The sequence below is a fragment of the Neopsephotus bourkii genome, unplaced genomic scaffold, assembly GCF_033783945.1.
Source record: "Neopsephotus bourkii isolate Nb327-2 ecotype Australia unplaced genomic scaffold, CSIRO-AGI_Nbou_v1 NB_991, whole genome shotgun sequence".
Taxonomy (NCBI): domain Eukaryota; kingdom Metazoa; phylum Chordata; class Aves; order Psittaciformes; family Psittacidae; genus Neopsephotus; species Neopsephotus bourkii.
The window spans coordinates 4,083,745-4,106,277 of record NW_026901483.1 but is presented as its reverse complement, the minus strand read 5'-3'; the positions used below and the strand labels follow the sequence as shown (position 1 = coordinate 4,106,277).

Genomic DNA, 22,533 nt, shown 5'->3' with positions numbered 1-22,533 from the left:
GAGGGAGAAGAGTTATCTGCATCCTCCTGGCTGGGAAATAGGGCTCCAGAGCAGCCAGGCAGACCCCAGCCCAAGGGATAGCCCTGGGGACCAGGAGCATGAGGAGCTTCCCAGATGGAAGATGCAAAGGGCCTCCCTGGTTCCATGCCTTGTATCCAAGCCTGGAAAGCAGACTAGGGCAGGGGGAAAGGCACCTTCTCATCCCTGGGACTTGCCCACAGCTCCATGTCCCTGGCAGATGCCATCACATTTGTGCCTCCAAAGTCCACAGCCTCTCCCAGCTCCTGCTTCAGCTATGGGTGTCCTCACAGCTTATTACAACCAATAGCTTTTCATGGACATAGCACTTTCATATGGGGCATTACAGCCCTTAATAGCAGAAAACAAGCCACTGCGGTAGAGAAAAAATACTCTCTGGGTCTGCAGGGTTCCTGGTTCACAACAGACATGGCAATGGCCCCAGGTAAAAAGTCCTTACTTTCAAAAAGTGCTTAAAACTGTAAGATGAGGTTTTGTCATATCCATCTCCGTGCTCCTCTCGCTTCTTGCAGAAGACCAAGGCCTTCTCATACAGGAAGAGATGCCTCTGCATTGGCTTGAACCTGGCAAGATCCTTCATTTTTGTGGGGCCTTTCCGGTGTCCTGTCCAAACACTGAACGATCCTTGCATCAACACCTTCCCCAGTTCGCTCAGGTCACCCTGGGGAGAGCATGAGGAATAAAGCAAGTAAGAGAAAGGCATCAATTGAAACATAAGGATGGGCCAAATAATGGCAGGCAATGGGGCCAGCTCTGTTCCAAGGCACGTTGCTCTAAGAATAGGTCTTCCTGGAAAGATCAGATGATGTTTTGGGAGTGAGGGCATGGTGCCAGCAGGGAAGCAGAGGTGAAGCAGGGCTGTGGCTAGGCTGTGTAAAGGGATGCAAGTCAGTAAGTAGAAAACTAGGAAGATAGGAAAGCTCTTCATATCCTACGGAAGTCCAGACCAAGGGCTACATCAGTGGGAGAGGGCAGATGAGGTTTGAGGTCTCAGAGGATGGACTTCTCACAGAGGCCAGGACTGAGACCAGCAGCTTAGAAAGCCCAAACCTCACCTTTTCCTGAAGCCCTAGGGAAGACAACGACTTCAACAGGCAAGGAGCATTTTGTTAAATGCTGAATGCAGACACCTCACAGCAGAGCTAAGATGCACGCTGGAAAATACTCTCAAGAGCCACCAGGTGGCAAGTGTGGGCACTATGCGGCTTGGATAGGTCCTTTGGACGTGCCTGTTTTCCCAAATCAGATGGAAAACTGTCCCCTGTAAGAGCTCTATCATCCCATTCACTTTGTAGCTCTTCTAGTACAGCTTTCAGCTCATACATTCTGGGACACTGTCTATTCCCAAGGCATCATCCCATCTCTCATCACCCAGATCTACTCACATCATATCCTGTTATTGAAATCTGATGCATGGAGTCATTGACCGACTTTAGTAAATCCAACATTGCAACCAGAGCTTCTTGAAGTTCCTGAACTCCATCACAGCTCGTGCTGTACTTTAGCAGCTCCTGAAAATAGGAATGGGAGAGCACAGGTTTGCACTTGAACAAAGCAGACTTTGCCATCTCGCCCAAGGTTTCCAGTGCCCAAGAGCAACCTACACTGCCTGGGTTTCTTCTGTCATGTCATTAGAAACAAGACTCACACTAAAGTACAATGAGTATGAGGTGTGGGACACATCACTGAAGCATGGCCCCTTTTTGCTGGGTTTCCTCAAGGATGGTGTCAGGTTATAAAGCAGCATCACGCTCATCTGAGTTCTTGGTGTTGTGTTCTCCTGCTTGGTAAGAAAGGGGAATTGAGGCTCAGGTTTTCCATTAGCTGCCAATATGCCTTCAAATGAGGTCGCAGCAAAAAAAGAAAGAGAATTTATAAAACCCAGAGCCTTAAAGTCAATAAATGGAAGGCAGATTAGGGAATAATACCATTGATATAAAACTACTTTCATTTCTGATCTCCTGTGCCCACTTACAGCTTCCTGTGTGCTCATCCTTCACTCAAGAGGTGGGGTTCAGAAGCCACTACCCCAGTGTTATTCCCATTTCACCAAGTGGGAATAACAGCACTGCTTTGCCTTCAACAGGGGACATGAGAATAAATGTGTTAAACACTACAGCCACTGTAACAACCCAAGGAGACGAGATGCATCAATCTCATGTATTTCATTCATCACACTCTTATGATCATCTCTGATTGCATTTGCTTAGAAGAGTTTCTATCATTTTGTGTCTCTGAACAGATTCAGTTTTTCTCCCCTTAAAAAACGGCTTCTTCAAAGCACTTATTCCTTTTTCAGCTCTGTGAGTTTCCGTCTTCACTGGAAATCACTCCTAAGATAAGCAACATGTAATCTAGAGCTTGGTGCTGATTTACAGGTAACCTTCAACTGGAAAATGAAGTGGCAAACAAACCTATCTCCTGATGCCCTTTAACAGCAGAAGAGGAAATACCTTCAGAAGTAATTGGTATTTTGTCAGGCGCTGCACTGGTTTGAGCAAATAGGAATCCAGCCCAAGTTTGTGCTCTAGTTTTCTTTGGCATTCCTGGAACAAAGAATTCTGAGTGAGTTCTGAACCAACTCAGTAGTTATTCCTACCACTTATTCCTAGGGAGCCTATGAGGATGCTGGAGAGGGACTCTTCATCAGGGACTGTAGTGATAGGACAAGGGGTGATGGGTTCAGACTGAAACAGGGGAAGTTCAGGTTGGATATAAGGAAGAAGCTCTTTACTCTGAGGGTGCTGAGGCACTGGAATGGGTTGCTCAGGGAAGCTGTGAATGCTCCATCCCTGGCAGTGTTCAAGGCCAGGTTGGACAGAGCCTTGGGTGACCTGGTCTAGCGCAAGGTGCCCCTGACCTCGGCAGGGGGTTGGAACTGGATGATCTTAAGATCCTTTCCAGCCCAAACCATTCTATGACCCTATGATTCCAACAGCATGACTAGTGTGGCTTAATGACTCCAAAGATTTCATGTAAAAATGTCATATGCTGCCTGGAAGTAAAGGAATTTTATTAAAACATGCAAAATCATATAAAGGATGGACTTCCCTTAAAATCCTCGGATACAATGAACTCCAACTGCTATCTTTGTGAGGCTTCCATGCAGCAGTAAACAGAACACATGGGATGCTGAGGAGGGTGTTTAGGACAAGTGAGTGCCCCAGGATAATGCCTGGCTCAATGGGAACAAAGAGCTCACCTGGAAGAAGGTGCTTTCAGAGCACTGCCTCCACAAGGACTCCGACCGGGGCTTGTTCTGGCAGTACTTCTCATACATCTGGAAATCCTCACGCTGTAAGGGAAGCCGAAAGGCAAGTCATTCACATGCACAACACCTGCTGGACAGCCAAACCACACGAACACCCATGCTTTACATTTGCTTTTCTCTCTGTTGCCAGCTTCAACATCTAAAAGTCACAGAGTTTGGGTTAAAACACCCCATTGCTGGGAACCACAGTGTAGTCATGACTGCTGCTTGCCCCATCTGCTGCTGGCCATGCACCCACGCTCCCAGTCTCGCTGCTGGTGCTGTGGATCAGAGGCATCAGGCTCAACTGGCATAACTGAGATGTCTCAGAGTACGACAAACCAGGAGAAACATTGGCCTTCCAGCCTGCTTTATATGTGAAAATGAGTCACCCACCCTGTCTAGGAAACAAAATCCCACTCTCTCGGGTGCTCCCAGGCAGCTTTCCAAGCTGTGCAGGAAAATTCTGCAAGAGATGGGAGAAGAGGCAAAACGCAGCAGTGAGCAAGGTACGCTTTGGGTACCGAATCGTCACAGGAAATCAGTCTGACAAGGATGGGAATAAAGCCAGCATCATACTTGTTGTGGAAGTCATATATCTCAGGCATGTTACCGAAGAGGACATCCTTCCTGTTCCTCAGCACAGGAGGCATGAGGATGAGCATGGCAGGGTTATCCATCTCAGCTCTGTAGCCCTGCAGGATGCAAAAGGGGCTCATCACTCAGTTGGTAAGGGTTTGGCCTGTCATCCCCTCAAAGGCAGATGAAAAGGGGACATGAACAGACTTTCAGTACAATCTGCTTTGTTTCAACACATAACAACCCTTTTATTTCCTTATTTTTGTATCCAAACCCCTGTCCTTCAGTCCCTGGGAACAACGGTTGTGGTGCAGCAGGGAATGGCTTAGGATGACTCCCATGGGGCTGGCCAGCACTGCAGAGATGCTCTTTATTCACCAAAGGCAAATCTCAGCCGCTCTCTCCTTGCTATGGCCTGGCTGTGGGGGAGCTCCCAGAGGAACACTAGTCCGGGTTGAACACATCTGCTGCTATGACCATGGAACAGGGGAGTGATAACATGTTTGGGGTATACAGTTACACACAACCTCACGAGAAGCAGTGCATGAGGTGGCTTGTCACAAGGCAGAGACAGCTTGAGATCATATATCAAAATCAACAGGCTTCCTGCTCTTGTGCAAGACCTGCTGAGCACTAGAGTCTTGCACTCCTTGATGCCTCATGATCTCTGTCCTCTGTGGCTCCCTAACCCTCTCGACATCACAGCCTCCCAAAGGAGAGAGGAGCTGGAAACCACACCACTGCACTCTGAACTGTTGGGTGGCAGCAGGAAATAATGCAAAGTTCCCCTTGGGAATGTCACATCAACACACCAATGCAAAAACATCACCAAAATGGGTAGGGAGAAGGCATGGCTAGAGCTCAGGACCATCACCACAAAGAAGACATCAAGTGGCCATTAGCCACAGCTCAAGCTGGCCACGCTAGTCACTAAGCATTGCACAGGGAGCTAAGGCCACACTAAGAACTGAGGCCCTTTTAACACGAGCAGCAGGAATGTTCACAAGAATTTATTCAGTATGCACAGCACATCTTCTCTGGCTTCCCAAATTAATCTCTCACACTCGCTGTGCTTGGAATCAGTATTCCTTACACTAAGCAGGCATCTTGTAGTTGATTAAGGATGCAGGAGAAGATAACTCTCTGGAAAATTAGTCATTTATATTTACCCACTGCAAGCAGGCTGCGCCCTTTAAAGGAAACACTATTTTCAGAAAGCTTTAGTCTATCTGTCCATATTTCTCTATCTAGACTTGATATGCATAGCAATAAATCTGTGTGCTTGCCAACTGCTGTATCACACAGTGTGGTTCAACACAACAAACATCAGCGCAGAGCAATTACACGTAACTACCTGGAGCCCGACAGATTTATACCCTGCTTGCTCCTGGGTTAAACATGAAGGGGGAGAGCTCTTTAACAGCCAGCTTGGTTTGGCCATCAGCAAGAGCTCTATTGGAATACATCAGAAGTGTCTACAATGGCAGGATGAGAAATTATAAGCTGGTTTCTAAAGCAAAGTGCATTCTGTGTTCACAGACTCAGGACAGGATTCTCCCAAGAAGAAAACACAAGCTTCCTTGTCTCCAAAAGGTAAAGGAAATGAAGGAACAGCTACAAAAATCACAGCTTTTTGTACATTTCCCCAGGCACTGATAAATTACCGGTGCCTCTGTGTACAAACAGAAGGTTTCTCCCCCATTCTGGATGAAAAGCTCATCCTGACACCAACTGTTCCTGCAGATGCTTCCAACAAAGAAAACCTAAGGAGGAAACATGAACATTTATGACTAGCTTGGGATCTGACAGTCTGGTGGAAACCTGCCCCACCACATCTCTGCTTGGTTTGAGAGGGTGGCAGGTTCTGCTCTGTGCAAGCCACCAGGGAACTGTAATGAGCAACCTGAAGAAGTGACTCACCGTCAGGACCGTGAAGAGCTCCTCCACGTACACCCTCTCCGTTTCAACAAGCTCATTTATGACATGGCTAAAATACAGAAAGAAATAGAATTATATCATCTTTGTGTGTGTAAAAACCTCCATGGCACAGTTCAACCGGCCCAAACCATACTGTGACCTCATGAACAACCAGCATAGGGATGATAAACCAGGTAAAAGCACAAGAGATGCCCCCTACGTCTGGTTGGAGGAACCCACGGATGGGGCAAGGACTGGCCAGAAGTAAGCATCATGTTGAGTGATGTAAATGGGGTTAAAACTTACCCTTTTAGTATATCCAAGCTGTCATCACTGTCTGAAATAAAATACTGCAAGGAATTCCTTTTTTCCTGGTAGTCGTGCATGACTTCAATCTGGAAGAGAAATGGGATGCACTGGGAATTGCAGCAGGGAGGTCATGCAGAGCCAGGATGGGCCCAGCCCCTGATGTTGACATAGGAACTTTTAAGGAAAGGATGGAATATGCTTCCTTTTAAGAAAACCTTTGTAACATACAGCTTTTATAGGGCATAGAAGATAATGGACAGCCAAATATTCCCAGAAAATGCTCTGCTACATAAAATCTGGGAACACTGGTAACGTAATTCAGTAGTTCATAGGAGAAACATCAGCAGATGGGCAGCTTTCCTGTCCAGTGACAGACACCTCTGCTATACAAACAGCAAATCCAGGAAATAGCACACAGGAAATCAGTCTCTGTGACTTGGAAAAACAATCCCAGATAGATCTCAGGTACTGGAGTAACCCAACTAAACCATATGGATATGAAAGGGTTTAGGGTTTGCTTGGGTTTCTGAAGGAAACAAAAAAGAGCATCCTCGAATCGAAAGCCTAAATACAACCAGTTATTAGAAGGGTTTCAGCTCTTCAGTGCATAAAACACATTCAGATTTCATGAATAGTTTTTACCTTGCGAGAACTTGGGGTTTTTCTTGATGTTTTCTTCCCAGGGAGAGAGAGATCAAATGAAAACTTCAAACTGGAATTAAAATCCACACCTTGGGCAGAAGAAAACACAAAGGTGTCATGTGGGTCTGTAGCAAAGGAGATGGCTCACACGGAAACTAGTAAGTCACAAAGAAAAGCGGGATGTGTTTTAAGAAGGAATAGTTAGCTAGTAAGAGAATCATAGAATAAGAGACTCAGAATGGTTTGGGTTGGAAAGGACCTTAAGAACATCCAGTTCCAACCGCCTGTCATGGGCAAGGACACTTCACACTAGACCATGCTGCCCAAGGCTCTGTCCAATCTGGCCTTGAACACTGCCAGGGACGGAGCATCTACTGGGATAAATGGAGCCTACTGGGATACTGGTTTAAAGTCTTTTTATGAATGCAAAGATGCTCAGCTGTATAAACTGTTTCTCCACCTTAGAAGAGTTTATTGCTATTGTTAATAAATAACTACGATTTGTAATACTCATACAGCATCTTTCAAATACTTCTTAATCCTGAGTAGTCAATGTCACTCTTCACCCAAAGGGTCTTTTTCCTCAATAGAAAACAGCAATAATGGATTTCTCCAGCCTCAGTGACAGCTCCACATGCCAGCAGCTGCACCAGATTCTGACATGGACCAAAACTGAACATATTCTGATGTGCAACATTCACCTTCTTTGCATATAGAAAAAAGAGGCTAGAAAAGGAAAAACAAAGAATTAACTGGACTAATGAACTATCTTTCCATTAGGGTGAAAAGGGCATCACAGCACATACAAATGCAACAGCAACTGTATCGCCACTGAAGGCTTGGAGAGGACTGACACTGAAGAGCCACCTTTTGTGAAACAGAGTATGTAGGGATTAAAATGGATGCAGAGGAATGCAAAGCCCTCATGGAAAACAGGGCCCCCATCTTCACATGGAGCTGCTGTAAGATAAAGCTATGATGTATTATCACACCACAAGGCCTTAGACCTCCACATGTAAACACACCACATGAGGAAGGAGAGAGATGTGGGTGCTGGAGAGCAGATTGGAAGCATGCATTGTGGTGTGACCCATCACAGACAGAAAGACCTAAAAGCAGCAAGGACTTGCCAGTGGTCCCAATGGGAGGAAGGGAACAACCGATAGGAAGTGAGACAGGAGATGGTCATCAGCTGTACCCCAGTGTTCTGCTGCAGGGGTGAATTTACTCCATCACTAGGGCGCTGTTGCAGCCTCCTGTACCACTTCTCCACATCTCACTACGTTTTATGGCTCAGGATAGGATAGCTTTTATACTCCCCCCAAAAAAGCAGTTTCAAAATTAAACCCACATTTATCAGACAGGCTTCAAATCCAGGGTAGAGATGAAAGAGGAAGTGTCTGTCCTCAGACAGAAAAAGAAAGGGCTGGGGGGACAGAAACAAAGGAGAGAAAAAGAGGACAAAAGCACCGTGCTCGGAGGTGGTTTGGTTTCAATCCGTGCCATAAAACCCATCCATCTCAAAGCACTCCCACCAGAGCCCAGCATGTGTCTTTGACACTGCACATCACACCAGCAGGCAGGCAGCAGTTTGATGTTTTGTATCAAACAGGGGTCCTATTAAATGCTCTCTCTGCATGATCTATCCAAAGAGGAGCCTTTTGTCTTTCCCTGCTTGCTGGCTATGCCCATTTCAACACACTTTATCATCTCTTTCAGGAAGAGGATGGAGTGCCTTTGCAAGAAGAATGTGCATCCCATAAAGGCATGAAATGAGTCCAGCCAATTGACGAAGGTCTCACAACATCCCATTTACCCCTACTCTTTAAGTCAGTATTTCCTCCCTAATGCTCTCCTGTTTCTAGAAAGCTGGGTAAGCTGTTAGGTAATGGGCAATACTCCTGTTTAAAGACCCAGAGCACTTTCTCTCATTGAGGAAAAGGGTTCAGAAGGCAGCATGGTGTAGTGAAGCCTGGGAAGAGGAAATCTGGGATTAATTTGCTGCACTGGCCTGCATCTCAACTAGTTTATCCCCCTCACTGCCTTTACCTTCATCCCCATCCCTCCACTAGCTTGGCTATTCACATTATGGACTGGAGCCACATTACTGTTGCATGATACCTGCTACAGTTCACCATACCAATATTCACTAATTCATCATAAAAATTCTGTGTTAAAACACAAATGTTTCATTGCTTTCTTCAGTCAGATCACCAAATTTAATATTCCCACAAAACATAGCACGTCCCTGGTTTAAAATACATGGATGTTATTTCAGAATACTGCCAAGGATTGAAGCTTTAATGTTATCATTTAAAGCTAACACTGTGTCACATCCAGTTACCAAAATCAGGGCAGAACATTCAGTGACCTCAGCTCAACCAGAATCTGTACTTTTATGGGCATTAATTATTCCATAATTGGGATTTAAGGAAGACATCCTCGAGGAATCAAAGGGAATTAAGCATTCGGCTCAGTTCTGTTCATGAGATTAGAGCTCATCTCTCCAAGCTTCTTTACAAACATTAGCCTAACTTCATGTCAGCTCCAGCTCAAGACAGTCACAGAGAATAGGTGTGCTAATGCATTTATAAACCTTGCCTTTTCTCCCTGGAGTACTAATTCACCAGTGTTCAGCTCCGTAGGATGCTAGTAAAGCAGAACTGGAAGCACACAGTGTTTACAACTCTCTTATTTCACTGAGTAGGAAGTGAAAACAACCACCAAGCAACCAGCCCTATTATTCACACACGTATGGGAACACAAAATGTGTTTCCACATGAGGCAGGACACAAAACTGGGAAGACAATAAATCATCTCATATACCTTCAGCATCACACAACAACTCTGGATCAGGCAGCACGGCTGAGCTGGTTTCTCAGAACCATCCTCAGCTTTACTCTTCAAAAGGAAAAATATCATCTGAAAACACCATGAATGTAAAATATTTTACCATGTTTAGGGGAGAATAACGGTGATTTTGATCTGGGTGGGTTCTCTGGCCTTGGGGCTACCAACTGGACAGGCCGCACGTGTTTATCCAGCAGCTTCTTGAAGCAAGACTGACGGTTCTCAAACATGCTTCGGACGTTTTCAAGCTTGACCTGCACTGACTGTATCTGGCACTGCGGAGAGTGAGAGAGACTCCTGTGATCAAATAACTACCACTATTCTGCACTTTGACCCCAAACAGAGGACTATAAGGCTGACAATCCCACTCACTTGCTGTATGCTGTGTCACAAGGAACTGGAGGGGTTGCTTACCTTTAGTTCTGACGTTAAGACTGACTCAAAATCGCAGTGTAGGGCTTGGGGATCATAGTTTAAGTAGGCTGAAGAGCTTTCAAGAAACCTTTCTATGTCCTGGAGAGCTTTCTGAGCGCCTTCTTTAGACTGGCACTTATCCATCTGCTGGTTGGCAAGCAGGTAGGCACCTTCATCACAGCACTGCAGAGCCTGGTGACAGCACAGGGCAAGCACAGAGAGCGGGACCATCAGTGGTACCCCTGCTAAACCAGCGCTCCCACGAGGAATATCATTTACCAGATCTGTATGTTCAACAAGGAGCTAAGTAGTACTCCTAAAGAGCTCAGCAGCTATTGGGTTTTGATTAATAGAAAGGCTACATTTTGTCTGCAGGGCCCTCAACATAGCTAAGCTGTGCTCCCACTGGATAAAATCAGAGCTATAACTGACACAGCAGCACTGCTTGGTGCACAGTTGAACCAAAACATAAGCAGATCTTTATCCATCCAACCCAGAAAGCTGAATGAACACCACAGAGTTTACAAGGAGACAGGCAGGGGTTTTGTGGTAAAAGCCTGGCTCGGTGCAGGCCTGAACTGTGAGAAATTATCAAAGAAAATTGCATTCATGTCTGAAATAAAGAAAAAAAAGGATTTCAAATCGTACTTTAAACTTCCAACATTTAACGCACATTGGCAATAGGCTCAGCTGGCACTCACACACTGCAGTGTACACAGGCATGAGAAGATCACAGAATGGTTTGGGTTGGAAAGGACCTCAAAGTTCCTCCAGCTCCAACCCCTGCCATGGGCAGGGACCCCTTCCACTGGAGCAGCTTGCTCCAAGCCCCCGTGTCCAACCTGGCCTTGAACACTGCCAGGGATGGGGCAGCCAAGAGGACCTGTGAACAGGAAAGGAGACCATGCAGGGCAGGACCATGGCATGCTCCAGCAGAGCCCCTAGGCTACCCACTAGCACCAATCAGGACTGCCAGGAGCCCAGGAGAGGACACTGCCTTGCAGCCAAGAGGCTGCTGAGGACTGAATGGCCTCGTCCCCACACATTAGTGCAATACTGAGGTGAACACACAGAGGTAAAACAAGTCTCAAGTCCCCCAAACCAGTGAAATGAAACAGGGCCAAACCTCACTGCTTCTCTTAATAGCCTCAAGCATATTACAGCCCTGTGCCTTCTGGCCTAATTAGCGTGAATTTCCCTAAATGAGTATTTGATGCTGATTAAGATATCAAGAAACGTTGAAGCCCCACGACTCCACTTCCATGCTAGCGCACAGCAGCTGTGCCTATCTACCAATCTGTCACCTCATTTTACAGTCAGCTATGCTCATTCTTAATAAATCTCTAAGAAAAACGGGCTGGCATTTATCCAAAAGCATCCCTTCTATTGCATTCAGTGTAAAAACCTCGAAAGTCAATGAATAGATGGATGCAGAATGAAATCATGACCAACAGCAGCAGCTGAACTTGGGTGCTCTGAAGAGATGCCCACCTCTTTCTGCTGACTGTTCACAGCAGCAGCAGGTAGCTGTTTGCTCATTTAACCAGCTAAGTGAGGGGTGAGGCACTCCTCCAATCCCTGCGGTTCACTTTCCTACTCTGAACTGCTGAAGCAAAGCTGCAACTTTTAGATGCTCCCAGCTAAGAAATGGAGATGCTAACCCCATGGAGAAGCTAATATCTGCTTCTCAGGCCTGGCTGTCTCTGAACTCTACCTGCTGAAGGCGGGTATGGAGATCCAGGGTCTTCTGCAGTCGCATCTGCTTCCTTTTGATCTCATCAGACAAGACATCAGAATGGTGCCGCAGCTCGTTGCATTGCTGGCAGATTAAGTTGAGGGCATAGTGATGGTTCGCTGCGAGCTGGTGTCCGTGCAGTATCACCACCTGAGCCTTCCCTATCAGATCCTTCAGTGAAAAGAAGAGAATGGATTGCACACTTACTGAATATCAAAATATCTACATATAACAACACAGAATCAGAACATCACAGAATCACAGGCAGGTTTGTGTTGGAAGGGGCCTAAAAGCTCATCCAGTCCCAATCCCCTGCCACAGGCAGGGACCCCTTCCACTGGAGCAGCTTGCTCCAAGCCCCTGTGTCCAACCTGGCCTTGAGCACTGCCAGGGATGGGGCAGCCACAGCTTCTCTGGGCACCCTGTGCCAGCGCCTCAGCACCCTCACAGGGAAGAGCTTCTGCCTAAGAGCTCAGCTCAGCCTCCCCTCGGGCAGGTTCAAGCCATTCCCCTTTCCCAGATTTCAGGTACCCAGAGATGACTGCTGTTAGTAGGCAGAATAGGTGGCTTACACAGGATAAAATGCCACCCATCAGCTGGGAAAAAAACCACCCTTTTGCTATCCAAAAAGAGGATGAAGAAGAAAACAGCACTTCTCCAAACTAGCAATGCTGGAAACGTACTGCTGCCATCCCAGGAGCTGCACTCCATAAAAACCTGTGTCTCATATCCAGTTTAAACACACTGTGCTCATAAACAAAGGCAACTTGGGCAGTTAAGGTTTATGGTGAAAACAAACTAGGTCCTTTGCAGCAAAGCTTGGTGCTGGTCAGTGCAATGGTTGTGTCTTCTCCAGGGCTGGCTTTCTGCTGGGACTGCTGCCCTGTTGCACCCTGCCTGCCTCTGTCCACACACATTTCATCCAAATGGCCAGAAAGCCTTCGATCCAGATCCTTCAGGATCCCTCCGCTCACCCTGACCCACTTGCCAAGCACATCCCTTTAGAGAAGTCGCATCCTCCACTGGGCTCCTGTGAATCATCTCTCTTCCCTCTTCTTTCCCCTGCATCTCTTAGTCTTTCTTCATCCATATGTTGAGTTCAAACCACAGACACATCAAGATAGCAACTTTTTTTGCTTCTCCATGTGCCTGGGAACCAGTCTCTGCCTATTAGCACTGCTAGAGCACTTTGCATATAAATAATTCTTCTTCCAGCTCCTTAAATCCCACGCCTCCCCTATGTTCAGACATTTATCTGCTCTAGATCTTCCTGGTGGCTCAGCGATTTATTTTAACTATGATAATTAAATAGCCTGTTTCTGCCTTGCAGAGTGATCACAGCATTTCTGCACACAGCAAAGACACAAAATCGATCCTTTTCGTGCAGCCACTTCCCAACAGATTACACTAGAAGCAGGTAACATCAGAAAACACCTCCTACCACAAACACAGAACGTGCCTCTTGCGTTTCATTAGTGCCTCTTTCTTATGCAAGATTCTCTCACCTGAGCCATACCATCGAAATGAGCCAAGTCTTTGAGCCTTTGTTTTACTTGGAGGGCACTGTCACCAGTGTCAGGCAGCTCTGCTTGCTGCCCCATGAGAAATTCAATGGCATTCTTGACCTAGACACAAAGAAGAAGACTGCTGCAAAAAGGATACAAAGCACAGGCAGAAAATCATTTTCAGAGTGAAGTTAACCACACTTCAGCCAAGACTGCTAAATCCAAGCATAAAACTACAGTCCAAGAACTAATTACTGCACTCAAAGATGCTTCTATCAGCAAAATCTCTGTGACTGCAGGGCAGGGATACCTAAATTAGCTCTGAATGAGGAAGCACAGTGGTCTCCCCAAGCTCGCCAGCCCTGCCAGAGCCAAGGAACTGCAGCAGGAATCAAACCCTCCTAAAATACAAAGCACAAAAGCTTCTCTCATCTCCCCTCCTTTCCGTCTCCAGCTCTTCCTTCCACCACCAGCAGCAGCATGGATCCAATCCTACCTCTTGAAAACTTTGCTCAAACTTCCACAGTTGTAAATACTGCTCCATTTTTAACTGGTGCTTTTCCCAGAAGCCATCAAAAGCAGTCTCCATCTCACGCAGCTGGCCAAGTAACCTGCAGCACAGGAAAAGGGGAGGACTGGAACAAACAGAGGACAAGCAGAGATGGACAATCCCTAGAGAACGCATGTTCAGGCTCTTGGGATGAAGTTACAGATGCATATATATGAGTTGTGAGGAGCTCAGAGAGAATGCCCATGGAATCACCACTGCAGAGGACAGCACCCATGTGCAGCAGTTGTTGCTATCTCTATTTACCTGAATAACACAGAATCCCATTCTGTTTTGAGTTGCAGAGAACCTTAAAGCTCATCCAGTTCTAACCCCCCTGCCACGGGCAGGGACACCTTCCACTAGATGAGGCTGCTCCAAGCCCTGTCCAAAGTGGCTTTGAATACCTGAGAGCCTGGCATGAGAACCCTGCATCTGCTCCACAGCCTCCTCAAATCAGTGCAGGGAAAAATCAGAGCACATCAAAGTTACCTGACAAAAGTCACCCAGCAATTCGATGGCTCTGGAGCAAACACTGGCATCTTTACCTGTTCAACAGGTGACTTAATACATCTGTGCTTAAATCACTTGAGCAAAACAGGACCCTGGTGCACTCACCGATTCACAGTCTCCCAGTCCCCAGGCCTTTCGCGGGGTTGGTCCTGGCTGCATTCCCCAGAGTCTGGCTCTTCAAAACTGCTCAAAAGCAAGTTTCCCTCTTTGGTGACTGCTGTAATATCTTCCTGCATAATGCAAAACAGTTCCGAGTCATTTGCTGAGGCGAGGATAAGTCGTTTTGTGCTTCTCCTACCTGAGTTTCTCTGTATGAAATGAAGCACTGGCATCCATCAGAACAAAGGACTCCCAGCAGATGTTTTAGCACCCTTAATGTAGGGTTAGCCCCTGGAGCTGGAGGAGGCTGAACCACAGACTGGTCACCAAGCTGGGTGGAAACTGGCACACTTGAAAACATCAGGCCACTAAAGGATTCAAGAGGCAGGAGGACAGCATTACCATGGGTCCTCGTTGGGGAGCAGGTGAGTTGGTATTAGATACCTGTCTACAAGTTCATACATTCAAGCAAGTATTTCTGCTTGAACGCTGTGCTTCTCCATCAAGGCCACTGTAGGATGTTGTAAGAGGAGCATCCCATAGTGGGATAACTGGGACTGAGCCTGTACCCATAAACCTGTAGAAGCAAATCACCACTCTCGATGAGGCTCCACTTAGAGACAATTTAAAGCCTTGGTGTGCTCACTAGCATCAGCTGAGGTGCTTTGTGCTGTGCTGGGCTCAGCCCCATACAAACAGGTGCATTTAGTCACTTATTTTCAGGAAGAAAAGAGACCACACATAGAGGTCAGGAGGAAGGAATAGGAGTGGCTGAAGAAGCCCTGAAGGAGAAACCTGTTGATGGCTCCACTGAGCAGCCAACTCACAGAGGAGTGAGAGCCCATCCTAGGAGATGGGCACATTTCTATTGCGAGAAACAATGGCAAAACCACTTTAAGGAGAAGATTCAGAGAACACAGACTTGCTTAAGCATCTGTCTGCCCCATACAGCTCAGAGCAACCTAAACACAAAAGCACCTTTAAGGCAGTAGCCCAGGAGCAGGACATGGCCACAGGAGCTTTTCCTCTCCCACGCACAAAGTGTCCACTGCCAAATTGCATCCCTGTCACTAAAACATCCCAGCAGATGATCACAAGGCAGAACCCCTTCTTCCTTTGGCACAACCACATGCAGGAGACCCAGAAGGGATGAGGAATTCTGCAGCACGCTTTAGACTGCAGGCAGCTGGTATTTCATCCTCATACATCTCCCTCCCCAGAGCCCCGCACTCCCCTTTTGATTCAAAGCTTTCATTATACGCGTGCCAAAGTGGCCTATCAGAGAGATGTTAACTTCATTTCTTCCCATTCAGTCTATCAAAGAGGTTCATTTCTTAGTTACTCTGTTTAATTAATTTCTGCCATTTTTGTCATTGTGTTTGCAACCTGCTCCTGTTCAGTATCACAGCTACAGAAATCACTCTGATCAACTCATTATCTGGACTCAGGAATCACATGTATGAGTCTTGGGCATGTCATGAGAGAGACAAGGACCCCGTGTCTTGCTGTCACCACAGTCTGTGCACGGTTTCTCATCTGCTTTCATCCTTCATGGGCTTAGAGGGAACAGAAGAATAAATCCAGTGGATTTCATTTCAGTCAAAAGCCAACGAGTGGGTTTGATATTCAGAATTAATAGATGAGGCATTAAAAGCAACAGATGCCTTGTACCGAGTGCTGCTGTGCTTTATATGCAAATGGAAACACAGGACATAGTTTATTTCCCCACAGTGTGTTACTGTTTTATACACAAGACTGCATTGTGTAGTTTGTGTTTTCTCCCTACACTTCAGATGTAATCCTAAGCATGAAGTTTCAGTCAGTAAGTCCTACTGCAATACATGTAGCTGCTGTTTTACACTACAGCTCTCTCCATGCTCAAAGAATAAAGGACTACTGGCAGTATCTATAAAGATACTCCCTACACACACACACATTTATGCCTACTCACAGCACACTTTGGATGTCATTCTGCGTATTTCTTACAGGCAGCCTTCTGTGAACTCACAGTCATGTCAATGACAAGAGATTACAAATGAGAATAGATACACTTCTTTGACTGATGGAAACTAATCCTGTCATACAGCAAAGGAGCTCATCCTTGAGGCACACAGCATAGCTATTAACAAGCGAATTGTTTCTGAAGCGAGGGTTTGGCGACAGGCTTCTGCTCACCCCAGGAAGATGCAGGAGCAGCAAAGACAACAGGATGACATAGCAGCATCTGGGGGCACTAAAGCTTTCCCTAAACCCTATCACAATATTAACCTTAAAATATTAAAGAAGCCAATGCTGTTTAAGACAAAACAGGAAGGTTCCTGCTCATTCCCATCCGGAATGCTCTGTGCAATGTGCTCACACAAAATCTTCACTTTGGGTGCTCTCCAGCACCGTTCACTTTAATCCCCCCCAAGGGAAGCAGCATCAGGCAGAGGGTCCTTGGGCAAACCACCCCTCCAGAGCTGCCAGTGATCTCTGCATGCATCTTTCTCCAGGATGGGAATGAAGCAAAAGGACTCCCATCGGGGGCACAAACACTGAGGTGATGAAGCCTCCCACCCGCCCTCCTGCCAGCGAGACATGCGAATCCCGCAGGAGGAGCATAGCACAGACACCAAAGAGCAAGGAGGCGGCAACAGAGACAGGCTGCTGGATGCTGGCAGGGTAATTGGCTTCAGCGGATGGGTAACCTACAGAAGGAGTCATGCTGTGTTTTATCTTGTCTGTCAACACATACACATGGCAGGAAGGCGGAGATCCCACCTTGTGGTGCAAACAGGGGCTGGAAACATGATGCTGATCCTTACCTTGAGCTGGTAGTACTTCTCTGTGCGCAGGGCCAGGATGCGTTCAATGGAATACATGTCATCCGGTAGCTCGGTCTCTGCCAGCTCCGTGCCAAAGGACTGTAACAACTGGGCAATTTCCTTCACTGTTAGAGCAAAACTCTCTATGGCCTGGTGGGAGATGAGAATTACAATCAGCATGGGATTTGGGATGCTCCTGCAGCTCATTATCAGTGCACAAAGACCCACGGCTCAGATATACAGGGAGGCAAACAGCTTGGTGTGAGAGAGGTGGGTGGGATGTGCAGATGTGTGCTGTGGTGGATCAGCTGGCGGCCACCAACATGTGGCTCACAGTGCAGACTAAACCCACAACAGGAATGTACTGGGCAGAGACACCCGATACTTGGCATTTGCTACCTGTTCTGATGCATTCTCAGATTTTTTTCTGCTACATAGTGGAGGTCTATGGCAGAAGCCACCAAAGGATCCATCTCACATAGTCATAGAAACATTCCATAGAATCTTGGATTCGTTTGTGCTGGAAGGGACCTAAAAGCTCATCCAGTCCCAATCCCCTGCCACAGGCAGGGACCCCTTCCACTGGAGCAGCTTGCTCCAAGCCCCTGTGTCCAACCTGGCCTTGAGCACTGCCAGGGATGGGGCAGCCACAGCTTCTCTGGGCACCCTGTGCCAGCGCCTCAGCACCCTCACAGGGAAGAGCTTCTGCCTAAGAGCTCAGCTCAGTCTCCCCTCGGGCAGGTTCAAGCCATTCCCCTTGCCCTGTCCCTACATCCCTTGTCCCAAGCCCCTCTCCAAGGTTTCCTGCAGCCCCTTTGGGCACTGGAGCTGCTCTAAGGTCAGGCTCCATGGACTTCAGAACCTGCAGCTGACACAACTGTTCCTGCAGCCATGGTCCTTCAACTCAGGAGTGGGGTGACAGCTTTCAAAAGGCTGAGAGAACATCACTGAGTGTCCTGGCTTGGGTCTAACGGTTCTGGCTCAAAGAAAAGCAGAGGAACCCATCCCAAAAAGGCACAGGAGTGCAGAGCACCGCTTTATTTCACATGCAGGATCAGTGCAGGTGGTGTTTCACTTGTACTTCATCCTGCAGAGCAGCACGGAGCCCTGCTGAAAGCTGACAGCATCACCCAGCACATGCACAGCTGTGACAGCAGCAGCGCTGCTGCAATCACAGCGGGGTTACTCCACACAAGAGGCCTGGGGCATTTCTGCATGGGGGGAAGGTGCCCAAGGGAGAACCTTCAGGTCTGGGCACTCTGATGCCCAACGCTGCAGCCTTCCCCATCCCTGCCTTGGGGACCAGTTCCCAGGGGCAATGGGAGGCAGCACGGCCCCAGCAGCACAGGCCAAAGGCAAATACAGTTGGGGTCACTTCTCAGCTCTAAACAGCTCCCTCCTGGAGAAGGCTTTCTAGCAACTTCTGCTGCTGCCCCTTGCTGTTGCCAGGAGATGGGCACCACCCATGGAACCCTCATGGAACCCTGATGTCACAGTGATGCTGGAGAACTTGAGGGGCTGCTGGGGCCACACCCCTTCAGTCTGCTGAGCAGCAGGACCCAGCCTGGCTGCTTGGGGGATGCTTGGAGCCAAGGGCAGGAGCCAAGTGATGAGAGAGACCTCTTCAGGGGAGGCATCCTCAGCTTGGGCCATGCCCCAAAGAGGTGACACGGGAGCACCTTGGGCTGCTGCCACCGCACCTCCCACAAAAGAAAACTCCTTCAGGGTTTGCCTGATGAACCCTGGGCCCTGACCATGCAATTCTGTGTTTCAGAGACCTCCGCACCCGACTCCTTCCTCGTCTTCCTATGGAACCTCGTCTCCAGCTTCCAGTTCCACTCCATCTGGTGGGGAGACAACGGGAGCTGCGTGGTTATCGCAGATAACCTCTTCGAAGATGAGGTTCTCAGCAAGAGGACCGCACGTCTGGCCCTCCAGGCTGAGAGCCTGAATGAATTCCTCGTCCGCCTCCACCTCCACGGCTTCTGCAGGATGGAGGAGGATATGGCTGTGGAAATCCCCATCAGGGAGCTGCAGGCAGTGGCAGCAGCAGGGCCTGCTCTGGGACAGGTACGTTGGTTCCCCCGCACACAAAAGAACCCTCAATCACCTTGTGGCAGCTGCTCAGTGCTGACAAGATACACGGCAGCACCACCATTATTCCCAACAGGCCCATGCCACACTCAGGTGCTCTAAATGAGACCTGTTTGGGTTTCTCCATTGGATTTTAGCCTTTTGAAGCCCCTACACTTCTCTGCTCCCAGCAGCTGGAAACACAAGGGTGGTTCTGACTGACCAAAACTCTACCCTACCATTGCATTCAGCCAAAACTGCTGAGGTTTAAAATGCCCCACAAAGTCCTTTGGAACACCCGCGTTTGCCTTTTCCGATGCAGATGCCGAGTTACCGGCTCTCTGTCTCTCTCCTCCTTGCACCGATGCCAACTGACTCCTCTCCTTTGCATTTTGTAGCTGCTCTTCTTCTACCATCCATATTTCCAACGGGATTACCCCAACCTGGAGCAGATCCAGAGGATGGCAGAAAGCGCCATGGAGCGCCTGAGAGCGGCCGCTGCAGCCCCCCCGAGCACCAGCGTCCAGGACACCAGGACGAGAAGCCACCAGCGTGGTGCTGAGCCTGGTGCAGGAGCTGCAGAGGAGCAGCACAACACCCAGCCCTCTGCAGCCACCCGCTCCACCCGCACCAGGCGCGGGGCTGCTGCATCCAGTGGCCCCTCTGCCCCAAAACGGAGGCGGAGGTAGATAGGAACAGCCATAAAGTAGAGAGAGGGTATAGGTTAGGGTAGGAGTAAGTTACTGTTGTTGTTGGTGTTTCAGTAAGTTATATGTTAGTATAGGAGTACGTCACTGTTGTTGTTGGGGTTTCAATAGGTTATAGGTTACTATAGGGGTAAGCAGTTCTGTTGTTTGTTGTTCTCTACAATATTCTTTTCTTAGAATCATAGAATTATAGGATAGTTGTAGTTTAGTTTAGTTTAGTTGTAGGATAGTTAGGGTTGGAAAGGATTTCAAGAGCTTCCAGCTCCAAGCTCCCTGCCATGGGCAATGACACTTCACAGCAGACCATGGCTCCCAAGGCTCTGTCTCACCGGGATCTGAACACTGCCAGGGATGCAGCATTTACCACTTCCCTGGGCACCCTGTGCCAGCGCCTCAGCACCCTCACAGGGAAGAATCTGCCTCATTCCTCAACTGAACTTCTGCTGTTCCAGTGCAAACCCATCACCCCTTGTCCTGTCGCTGCAGTCCCTGACGAAGGATCCCTCTCTGGCACCCTTGGAGGCCTCCTCACACACTGGGAGCTGCTCTGAATAAACATTTCTGATGTAAATGCCATCATTTCTCATCAATAAAAGCTGCCGTGTGCTGTCTCTGCAGTCTCACAGTCGCTGTCTCCACACCCAGGCCGGGGGTTGCCTTCAGGGACATGAAGGGTTTGGCTTCAGCCACAAAAGCCAAAGGTCCCAGTTCAACGGCAGAGGCTCTGCCCGTGCTGCTCTGCAAGGCAGGGGAGCACAGGAGCAGCCTGGCTGCTCGGCTTCTCCTCTGCACCTTAAAGACCACCTCAAAGCTCCTCCAGCTCCAACCCTGCACAGGCAGGGACCCCTTCCACTGGAGCAGCTTGCTCCAAGCCCCTGTGTCCAACCTGGCCTTGAGCACTGCCAGGGATGGGGCAGCCACAGCTTCTCTGGGCACCCTGTGCCAGCGCCTCAGCACCCTCACAGGGAAGAGCTTCTGCCTAAGAGCTCAGCTCAGTCTCCCCTCGGGCAGGTTCAAGCCATTCCCCTTGCCCTGTCCCTACATCCCTTGTCCCAAGCCCCTCTCCAGGTTTCCTGCAGCCCCTTTAGGCACTGGAGCTGCTCTAAGGTCTCCTCTTCAGGAGCCTTCTCTTCTCCAGGCTGCCCCAGCCCAGCTCTCTCAGCCTGGCTCCAGAGCAGAGCTGCTCCAAAATCACTTCTGCATTAATCTTCACCCCATCCCATTTAGCAATCTTAAAAAGCTTGGATTTAACAGGCACCCTTTAGTGGTGCAGAGCACCACTTTATTTCACATGCAGGATCAGTGCAGGTGGTGTTTCACTTGTACTTCATCCTGCAGAGCAGCACGGAGCCCTGCTGAAAGCTGAGAGCATCACCCAGCACATGCACAGCTGTGACAGCAGCAGCGCTGCTGAAATCACAGCGGGGTTACTCCACACAAGAGGCTTGGGGCATTTCTGCATGGGGGGAAGGTGCCCAAGGGAGAACCTTCAGGTCTGGGCACTCTGATGCCCAACGCTGCAGCCTTCCCCATCCCACCTTGGGGACCAGTTCCCAGGGGCAATGGGAGGCAGCACGGCCCCAGCAGCACAGGCCAAAGGCAAATACAGTTGGGGTCACTTCTCAGCTCTAAACAGCTCCCTCCTGGAGAAGGCTTTCTAGCAACTTCTGCTGCTGCCCCTTGCTGTTGCCAGGAGATGGGCACCGCCCATGGAACCCTCATGGAACCCTGATGTCACAGTGATGCTGGAGAACTTGAGGGGCTGCTGGGGCCACACCCCTTCAGTCTGCTGAGCAGCAGGACCCAGCCTGGCTGCTTGGGGGACAGTTGGAGACAACGGGTGGAACCAGGCAGTTTTGGAGAGCTCTTCAGAGGAGGCATCCTCAGCTTGGGCCATGACCCAAAGAGGTGACACGGGAGCACCTTGGGCTGCTGCCACCGCACCTCCCACAAAAGAAAACTCCTTCAGGGTTTGCCTGATGAACCCTGGGCCCTGACCATGCAATTTTGTGTTTCAGAGACCTCCGCACCCGACTCCTTCCTCGTCTTCCTATGGAACCTCGTCTCCAGCTTCCAGTTCCATTCCATCTGGTGGGGAGACAACGGGAGCTGCGTGGTTATCGCAGATAACCTCTTCGAAGATGAGGTTCTCAGCAAGAGGACCGCACGTCTGGCCCTCCAGGCTGAGAGCCTGAATGAATTCTTCGTCCGCCTCCACCTCCACGGCTTCTGCAGGATGGAGGAGGATATGGTAGTGGAAATCCCCATCAGGGAGCTGCGGGCAGTGGCAGCAGCAGGGCCTGCTCTGGGACAGGTACGTTGGTTCCTCCGCACACAAAAGAACCCTCAATCACCTTGTGGCAGCTGCTCAGTGCTGACAAGATACACGGCAGCACCACCATTATTCCCAACAGGCCCATGCCACACTCAGGTGCTCTAAATGAGACCTGTTTGGGCTTCTCCATTGGATTTTAGCCTTTTGAAGCCCCTACACTTCTCTGCTCCCAGCAGCTGGAAACACAAGGGTGGTTCTGACTGACCAAAACT

At 48.7% G+C, this 22,533-nt stretch overlaps 1 protein-coding gene across 3 annotated transcripts in view; it reads right to left on the bottom strand.

Annotated features, from left to right (window-relative positions):
* MCF2 (MCF.2 cell line derived transforming sequence) overlaps window positions 1–22,533 on the bottom strand; it is a 61,847-nt gene that overhangs the window by 12,083 nt on the left and 27,231 nt on the right. For all 3 annotated transcript variants that reach the window (XM_061359708.1, XM_061359710.1, XM_061359709.1), the window contains 16 exons: window positions 17,207–17,356; window positions 14,406–14,530; window positions 13,737–13,851; window positions 13,241–13,360; window positions 11,715–11,906; window positions 10,001–10,192; window positions 9,690–9,861; window positions 6,737–6,825; window positions 6,092–6,180; window positions 5,789–5,855; window positions 3,869–3,984; window positions 3,686–3,755; window positions 3,242–3,334; window positions 2,493–2,585; window positions 1,425–1,550; window positions 479–700 (listed from right to left, as the gene is read on the bottom strand). In XM_061359708.1, coding sequence (XP_061215692.1) covers window positions 479–700; window positions 1,425–1,550; window positions 2,493–2,585; window positions 3,242–3,334; window positions 3,686–3,755; window positions 3,869–3,984; window positions 5,789–5,855; window positions 6,092–6,180; window positions 6,737–6,825; window positions 9,690–9,861; window positions 10,001–10,192; window positions 11,715–11,906; window positions 13,241–13,360; window positions 13,737–13,851; window positions 14,406–14,530; window positions 17,207–17,356 — 2,031 coding nt within the window. The remainder of the gene's footprint in view (window positions 1–478; window positions 701–1,424; window positions 1,551–2,492; window positions 2,586–3,241; window positions 3,335–3,685; window positions 3,756–3,868; window positions 3,985–5,788; window positions 5,856–6,091; window positions 6,181–6,736; window positions 6,826–9,689; window positions 9,862–10,000; window positions 10,193–11,714; window positions 11,907–13,240; window positions 13,361–13,736; window positions 13,852–14,405; window positions 14,531–17,206; window positions 17,357–22,533) is intronic.